The sequence below is a fragment of the Nyctibius grandis genome, chromosome 2 (assembly GCF_013368605.1).
Source record: "Nyctibius grandis isolate bNycGra1 chromosome 2, bNycGra1.pri, whole genome shotgun sequence".
NCBI lineage: Eukaryota > Metazoa > Chordata > Aves > Nyctibiiformes > Nyctibiidae > Nyctibius > Nyctibius grandis.
The window spans coordinates 20,709,174-20,718,154 of NC_090659.1; the positions used below are offsets into that span (position 1 = coordinate 20,709,174).

The 8,981-nt window shown below is 46.1% G+C and overlaps 1 protein-coding gene across 1 annotated transcript in view; it reads left to right on the forward strand.

The window, feature by feature from the left end:
- The window catches only part of CLIC6 (chloride intracellular channel 6), a 35,230-nt gene extending 29,608 nt beyond the window's left edge, over positions 1 to 5,622 (forward strand). The window contains exons 2-6 of the mRNA XM_068424267.1: positions 292 to 401; positions 848 to 973; positions 2,172 to 2,278; positions 3,748 to 3,929; positions 5,327 to 5,622. Of these exons, the coding sequence (XP_068280368.1) occupies positions 292 to 401; positions 848 to 973; positions 2,172 to 2,278; positions 3,748 to 3,929; positions 5,327 to 5,488 (687 nt within the window). The 3' untranslated portion in view covers positions 5,489 to 5,622. The remainder of the gene's footprint in view (positions 1 to 291; positions 402 to 847; positions 974 to 2,171; positions 2,279 to 3,747; positions 3,930 to 5,326) is intronic.
- Positions 5,623 to 8,981: the final 3,359 nt, after the last annotated feature.

The window sequence follows — 8,981 nt, forward strand, 5'->3', positions numbered from 1 at the left end:
CTGTGGAAGGACTGCTGTGATTTCAGTTTCATTTTCTAACTTATGGCAATATTCATTATGCATTTTAATGAAAAACTATGTTTCCAAGATGACAGGATTCTTCATCATATCTATGTGCATGTTTGGAGAAGGATATAAAGAAACTTTGCATGAAAATATGTGTTAGTAGAGATTAGTAACATGCTATACGTACTCGTAGCAGATCTGGGTTTTCTGCTTTCCTACTGCATCTGCTATCAAAATTTGCTGTCATCACAGATGTATGTATACATTTTTTTTTTTTAATTGTAGGCTGGCAGTGATGGGGAAAGTATTGGAAATTGCCCGTTCTCTCAGCGTCTCTTTATGATTCTGTGGCTAAAAGGTGTCATATTTAATGTCACAACTGTGGATTTGAAAAGGTGAGATTGTAACCAGAGTTCTCCTTTTCAGAACAACTTTTCCAAAATGGTGATTTTAAAGGGTGACTCTCTTCTGGTAGATTTGAAATGCGCTCTGCGGCTTGGCTTTACATTAACAGTCTGGCTGCCTGATTCCTTTTTAGGGTTCACTAGTATAAAGTGGACTAACCCCATTGAAGCAGTTGAGATATTAATCTGTTTTGCTGTAGGTCTCTATAACATAACACAGAAGTTTTGGGGTTTTTTTTAAGCATTTCAGAGCACATTCAGATACGGGCTAGCGAATTCTGACACCACCGGTGTGAGGCAGCTGGCTAAGTTTGATTTTGTAAGAAAGACGTAGAGCAGCCTGCTATTTTAAAGGTGAAACAGTTCGTTGCAATTAAGTGTAGAAATTGCAAATGTGGTTCCCATTGTGATTAACCCCATCTCTCTCCTCCCATTAGAAAGCCCGCTGACCTGCAGAACCTCGCCCCAGGAACAAACCCCCCCTTCATGACATTTGATGGTGAAGTGAAAACCGATGTCAATAAGATCGAGGAGTTCTTAGAAGAAAAGCTAGCGCCGCCCCGGTACTGTGTTCCTGGCCGCTTCTCTTGCTTTTAGCCCCTCACAGCCCTCGATGGGGGTCAGGGACCAAACCCCCTCGATTTCGGTGGGTCAGACCCTCGATGAGCTGCACATGTTATAATTGTGTATGGGGGGCTCGGCGGGGCTGGTCCGGCTGCCGTGGTGGAGCTTGCAGGATGGGTAACTTTGACTGGTGTGAAACGGTGCTGAAGCCTGGCACCGTGCAGGGGTGTCCCTGAGATGCTGCCTTCCTCCTGCTGCCCGCGCCTTTGCCCTGCGTTCACCGCTGTGCCACTGCAGCCGTTCCCGAGGCACGAAATGCACCCTGCTGCAGCAAGCGTGTGCAGAAACCTGCATGCCGCTGCGGAAACCTGACCCCTTTTCCTCCACTCGTGTTTGTTTGAGGCTTCCCTCTTCACACTATACAAATAATTATGCTTACTGGGAGCAGGTAGTTGGAAGAAAAGGGCAGTGAAAGCCTCCCACACCGGAGACGCGCTGGGGCTCATTTTGATTGGCCGGGTGGGCCCTTCTTCGCACACAGCAGGGTCTGGGTTTCGGACTTGTCCTTCCCCACCCCAGCAGCTCTTCCCACCTCTCCCCAAACCCCGCTGTCCCACCATCAGCAGCATCATGTCCCCCACCCACGCACCTTCCCTCCCCTGGGACAGCAGCCCCCTCCGCAGTGCTCCCTTCTCAAGCAGCCGAACCCAACTTAGACCAGGCAAGCAGCTGCTCCCCTCCACTTTTCCCTTTTATCTGCCCCTGGCAACGACAGCCGCTGGACCGTCTGCTCTGAGCTCGCTCATGCACGAGCGGGTCAGGTGAGGAGGCTGGGAGGAGCAGCAGCTATTGCGAATAGGGACTTTCCCTCCGCTCCTCCGTGGCAGGAGCCACGCTCCACACAGCCTCACCTCCAGTGGAGGAGGCCTGGGAGAGGCACTGGGCTGTTTGGGCGGTGTTTGCAGCGTGAACAGTCATTTCCCATCTCCCTCAGGAAAAGGAGGTCATCCACGTGGTTTAACTATGGTTTAAATTTGCTCTTGCTAAGTGACTTTTAGTTCAGGATGGTTCCCTTTGAGAGTCCCGTGTGGCTGTATATTGTGATGCTGCAGCATAAATAAAGTATATTAAATAATTAGTGGAGATGAAAATAAAAGCTAGTCGTATAACTTCTCTTTGTTTCTTTTAATTCCTCAGGTACCCCAAACTCGCACCAAACCACCCCGAGTCTAACTCAGCAGGAAATGATGTGTTTGCAAAATTCTCTGCATTCATAAAGAACCCAAGAAAAGATGCTAATGAAAGTATGTGCTGCAGTCCTTTCATCAGCCCTGGTAGTTACTGGAAGAAATTAGAGCTGTACAATTCCAGCACGCTGTGCTGGAGATATCCCATTTGCAGCTTAGGTTAAACAGTCATTTTCCAGAGCGTAAAGGCTGTGGAAATCTCACAGAATCACAGAATGTTAGGGATTGGAAGGGACCTCGAAAGATTATCTAGTCCAATCCCCCTGCCGGAGCCGGATTACCTAGATCATATCACACAGGAACGTGTCCAGGCGGGTTTTGAATGTCTCCAGAGAAGGAGACTCCACAACCTCTCTGGGCAGCCTGTTCCAGTGTTCGGTCACCCTCACCGTAAAGAAGTTTTTCCTCATATTTATGTGGAACCTCCTGTGTTCCAGCTTGCACCCATTGCCCCTTGTCCTGTCAAGGGATGTCACTGAGAAGAGCCTGGCTCCATCCTCATGACACTTGCCCTTTACATATTTATAAACATGAATGAGGTCATCCCTCAGTCTCCTCTTCTCCAAGCTAAAGAGACCCAGCTCCCTCAGCCTCTCCTCAGAAGGGAGATGTTCCACCCCCTTAATCATCTTCGTGGCTCTGCGCTGGACTCTCTCTAGCAGTTCCCTGTCCTTCTCTGCCCTGGTGAGGCCGCACCTGGAATATTGTGTCCAGTTCTGGGCCCCTCAGTTCAAGAAGGACAGGGAACTGCTAGAGAGAGTCCAAATCTGTGCCGATTCACTCTCTTATTTGAAGATTCCTGAAGTTAGTTAGTTTACGCAAATACCACTGTCAGCATGGGAGCACCAACTCCAGCTCCTCCTCATTTCTTCAGCTCTCAAGCCCGTAACACCGCACCTTCCCCACAGCTCTGCTAAAAGCACAGCCCGCTTGAACTGAGACCTTACCTTTCTACTCCATTTCTGTAAATAATGAGGACTTTAGCCCCATGGCACATCTCTGCAGAGCAGGCACACGGGCACCAGCCCACGAAAACCCCAGCCAACCTTTGCCAGCCCCTGCTGCCCTGACCCCACTCCTGTGTGCTCACTTGAAAGCACAGGACTCATGGTCCAGTTTCCCACACACCCCAAAGTGGCATCCCACTGGCTTGCTGTCATGACTCCCAGACTTGCTGTCGTGCCTGTGAGCAGGCATTTGCCCCATGGCTCCCAAGGCAAGAGTCGATGTGAAGGCAGAGCCACTCTGCTGGGCCACTCTGCAAAAGCACACACTGTAGAGGTGTTGTTTGAGGAGCCATTTCTGGTAACACAGCCCCAGTCTGTTTTTTCTCTGAACCCCCTTTAGCTACTTAGAGCTCTTATCCCAGCATTAAGTTTTAAGCTTAGGATAAAGGAATTGCAGGAGTTGGCATGGCCGGGTGTCTGCGAGCTGGGTTGGTGCCAGGATGCAGGAGTGGCCTTTCTGCTTGGTGTCAGAGAGACCTTGGTACAGGCTTGAATGATCTTTTTATTGTCTTAACCTAGATTTGGAAAAATCTTTGCTTAAAGCCCTGAGGAAGCTGGACAACTATTTAAATAGCCCCTTGCCCGATGAAATTGATGCTTACAGCACTGAGGAGATCACTGTTTCCAGCCGGAAATTCCTGGATGGAGATGAGCTCACCTTAGCGGATTGCAACCTCCTACCAAAGCTCCATATAATCAAGGTTTGCATTTGTTTTTTAGCTTCCTGAAGAGAAGGGGGACACAGAAGCTCAAGTCCTTTTCTAAAAGGCAGAGGAATCCTGTATCTATTCTGAGGCCACACAGTAGCTGTGTACAGACACTGAATGCTAACGTACAAGCCCATTTCATTACAGCACAGCTAGGCAGTTCTTCAGATTGATGGCACTGGAGTTAGAATATCTGGTTTCGTATCTGGGCTGTGACTGCACTTGCTAAGCCTTTCACAAGTATTAAATAAGTGCTATACTCAGTGCTGTTGAGAAGTGTTTTCATTTTCATTTCACATGCAAAGTGCCAGGGACCAATAAGAGTAAATGATTTTGTCCATGCTAATTCAAGAAGCCAACAAAAGCTGAAATTTGCACCTGTCTCTCCTCCCTTTAATACAAAACTCTTGCTTTGCTGAATATCATCACTAGTACCAATAATGCTGGCTGGGTAGCCACCACCTACTGCCTGCCAGTCAAGGCTCCCAGCCTCTTTTTGCAGGGCTGTGGAGCATCCAGACACATCTAACGGTCCTGGTGACCAAGATGTCTGGGTGTTGACACAGCCTGTCCCTGGGCTACTCTGGAGCCAACCAGGCTCTGGAAGAGAAATGGCCACACTGGAAAGTCATCTGGTTTTCAAACAAACAAGGTCACTTCAGAAAGTTTCCTTTTTGACTACTATTTTGTTAAAGGAAGAGTAGATTGAATTCTGACTCCTCCATGAGTGAAAACTTTCCCCAGAGATGTCCTGGTTGAACCTATTCCAGAGAGAGCAGCAAGGGAGTGAGCCCTTTCCCATGCCCACACAAAGCTCAGGCACAGCGAAGCACAAGAGGTAGCAGGAGTCAGCAGAGGCAATACAGGGAGAATCACCTTAAGTCAGGTGAATATCTGAAGGATGATGGAGGATGAACGTCACACCATCCTCGCTGGCCAACAGGGAGGGATTAGGTATTGGCCAGTAGTTGTTTTCCCTAGCCATTTGAAATTTAGTATTTTAATTCAAGCTTTTCCTTTGTGTTTCAGTAAAAGTATCCAAGTGTGGGCCAGTTTATTACTGTAAGATTATTCTGTTCATTCTGGTTTATGCTAGCTCCTTTGGTGTTTTAAGCTGCATCTCTTCCAGGTGTGGTCTACTGGTCCATATAGCTCTGCATAGCTCTAGCAAAATATTAATACCAAATAAATCATTTTAAGTGAGTTGGCTTGTTAGCTAGCTTTCTTCATCCCATGTCTTCTGGGTTTTTTTTTGTCTTTCCTTCTCCTTTCCCTCTATGTCTACAATAGACTTATACATTGAAAATTAAAAATGTGCATAAAGAGTAGATTTGCTTTTTTTTTGCAGATTGTATGTGTAATGATATTTTTCTTTTTTCTTTTAATAAAAGGTTGTTGCAAAAAAATACAGAAATTTTGATTTTCCACCTGAAATGACAGGGATTTCAAGATACTTGAACAATGCCTATGCAAGAGATGAATTTACGAACACTTGTCCTGCTGATCAAGAAATTGAGTATGCGTATTTGGATGTTGCAAAGAGAATGAAGTAAACAGAAGATGCCTCTGTTCTTTATTACTCCTGAGATTTAGATGGGCACCAGCCAAGACAGAAAAAACAAAAGCCAGCATACATTCTGCACTGTAATTTTAAGTTCTGCTATTGGCCAATCCTTCTTTTATAATGATTGTATAGCATTATTTACTCATTCTTAAATTATGTATGTATATGTTTGTGTGTCTGTACAGATGTCTGCACACATGAATGTCTGTTGTGCATTGCAAGTTAAAGGCATCAGTCAATATTAAAGCATTTGCTGAAGTTAGGGAAGCAGTGTAGGTCACACAATTATAGCAGTATGACAGACTAGTAACTTATGCTAAATTGCTGAATTTTGAGAAGAAATAGACCTGTTTTTAACACACATTTAACCTGTCGTCATTGCTGCCTCTGATCTCTGTTTCACAGTTGTTGCCAAACTTCAGAGTTAGTGGGAGGGTTTCTGTTTCAAGCCTCGGAGGGCTGCAAGCCAACAGCTGCTGCCCATGCAGCACCCTGGTTAACCCAGGAGAGAGGCCAGCCTGTAGGTAGGACCACACCTGACATCCCAGAAGCCCTCTCCTCCGTGCTAGAGACCTGCAGGGCAGGTCAACAAAGAACAACTCCTTTGCACATGGTGTGAGCCTTCTTTGAAATTAAAAGTAAATAAATAAATAAAAAATCCTGCCTTCTTCTCTCTCAGGACTGCTTAACCCATCAAACTTCCCTCGTGGTGCTCCCAAAGAGAGGAACACAGGCTGTCACTGGCCGATGGACTAGCTGATAATAAATATTCAACAAGGGAGAAGGGAGAGACTTGGTTGTCACTGCAGAGAGAAGAAATGGGTGATGTAGGTGGGTGATCCTACTGATGTAGAATGTCTCTTTGTCATCCTTCCATGACTCTCATTTGGTTTTGGAAAGCAAAGAGGAGGAGAGGATCTAAGAAAGAAATAGTCCTTCTATACTTCCTTTTCCTGGTTGAGCTCCAGCATATTAGATTTTCCAGGGCAGCTGTTAGGACTTCATTGCTGAGAGCCTTACAGCTGATCAGACAGGTATCTATCAATCAGGAGCAACATAGACCTACTGCCTGCCTTAGGCAGGGGATGGATTAGATGAACCCCTCCAGCCTTGCATGAGTCTGTGTTGAAAGCAGCCAGTACTGGTGAGAAACACCCTCAAGCCTGGCATCAGGAAGCGTACTATTAGAGATGTATGGACTATGAAAAGTGATGTCCACAGCTGCTTTCTGCTGAGCAAGCACACAGGAGCAGAGGGTGCAATGCTTTTGTCCTGGAAGTTTCCTTCTGATGGATTTTGCCTGTATGTACAAAATAGATGTGAGAATGGCTAAAAATAGCCTTTGTAACATCTATATCCTCAAGAAGACGGTTATAGACTAGTCATTCATCCTTGTGTGTTAAACATGTGCTCGCTTTCTAACAAAGCATTACTTAATGGTAATAGTCGGTGTCAGATACATTGTGTCTGGGGCATCTTCAAATTACACACTAAGCAGTTCTGATGCAAATGTGTTATCACAATTATTCATCAGCATTGCTCAACATGCAGTTTTAGTTTGCTTTTAGAGAAAACAGACACGATACCTTTCCCCTCCCACCCTCAATTGTGAACTCTCATATTGGGGTTGATAGCTGAGCAGTCACTCATCACATATTACTAACTGTTACTGTGTATTTTGAAATACATACATATATAAAATATATAAAAAATGAAATCTGTATACTCTTTTCATATGCCTTAAAAATTTAAATAGAAAATATACAAATTCATAACTAATTTGAACAGTCTTCTGTCTTTATTTGTGCCACCTAGCACAAACTGTCCCACACCCAGGCTGGTTTGGGGCTGGCCGCATTTGTAACTCTTTGGTCTTGGGGAGATCCACTTGGGATGATCCAAAGCAGCCAGGGACTTTTCATGCTGCTCAGCAGCTCTTGCAGCAATCCAAATGCATGAGCCTGCTCCTGGCCCTCTCCTACTTCTCACCATATACACAGTTATGGCTGTTTATCATCAACAAAAAACAGCCTGGGCTATTCTCTGTCCCTGAGAGCATGTAGCAATGTGTGGTTCATATCACAGAATCACAGAATCGTTTTGGTTGGAAAGGACCTTTAAGATCATCGAGTCCCACCGTTAACCTTGCACTGCCAAGTCCACCACTAAACCATGTCCCTAAGCACGACATCTACTTGTCTTTTAAATACCTCCAGGGATGGTGACTCCACCACTTCCCTGGACAGCCTGTGCCACTGATTGATAACCCTTTTGGTGAAGAAATTTTTCCTGATATCCAATCTAAACCTCCCCTGGTGCAACTTGAGGCCGTTTCCTCTCATCACTTGTTACCTGGGAGAAGAGACTGAAACCCACCTCACTACATCCTCCTTTCAGGTAGTTGTAGAGAACGACAAGGTCTCCCCTGAGCCTCCTTTTCTCCAGGCTGAACAACCCCAGCTCCCTCAGCTGCTCCTCATAAGACTTGTTCTCCAGACCCTTCACCAGCTTCGTTGCCCTTCTTTGGACTCCCTCCAGCACCTCAATGTCTTTCTTGTAGTGAGGGGCCCAAAACTGAACACAGTATTCGAGGTGTGGCCTTACCAGTGCCGAGTACAGAGGGACGATCACTTCCCTAGTCCTGCTGGCCACACTATTTCTGATACAAATCTGTACAGCTCTTTCCTACCTCTGGAAACAGGGTGGCCACACTGGTTGTGGAGAACAGTAACTATCTCCAAATCATGCCCGGACGCTGGTGAGAGCAATGCTCTTTGGCACAGGTCAGAGCATTTGTAACAAGTCTTGAGGCTGGTGAATATGAATGAAAATGCGCGTGTGAAAGCACTAGAAGAAACAGAAAAACAAGGGTTAAAAAAAGGACTAGGTTAATCCCTACAGGGCACTGTAAGAGTAAATTCATGCAAAGGACCAGATAGTAATAAGCCAAAGAACAAACTGAAGCCTCAAGCTAAGGTAAAGAGATGAGGAGGAACAGTGTCCTGGTTTGGCCTAAACCAGGCCGATTTTCCTTTCAGTGATTTTTACTTTCAGCTAAGTCTCCTTTAAGTAACTGCATTTTCTGAAACTAACTGCATGTTTTTGCAGACAGTGTCTGCTTCCAGGACTGATAACGCTCGAAGTTTGTAGTTATCACTGAGGCACCGGTAGGGATGTTGTGCAGAAAGGCTCTTGCTGTACTTATTCTTGAGAGAAACCAAGGTCACTGCTGAATTCCTCATTGCTTACGAGTGAAGAGCCGAAGGGGGGTCGCAGCTGCAGTGGGGAGCAGACAGGGCAGGTGACCCAAAATTGACCAATGAGGGTATTCCATCCCATACACGTCATTCTCGGTATAAAGTGGGGGGATCACGAGGGTCTCGCTCTCTTTTCTGCTATGGCCGGTGTCCAGGGAGGACTCCGTCTGTTTTCCTGCTGCCCCCGATCCCGATCCGTGCGTTCCTGAATCCAGCTCTCGACCA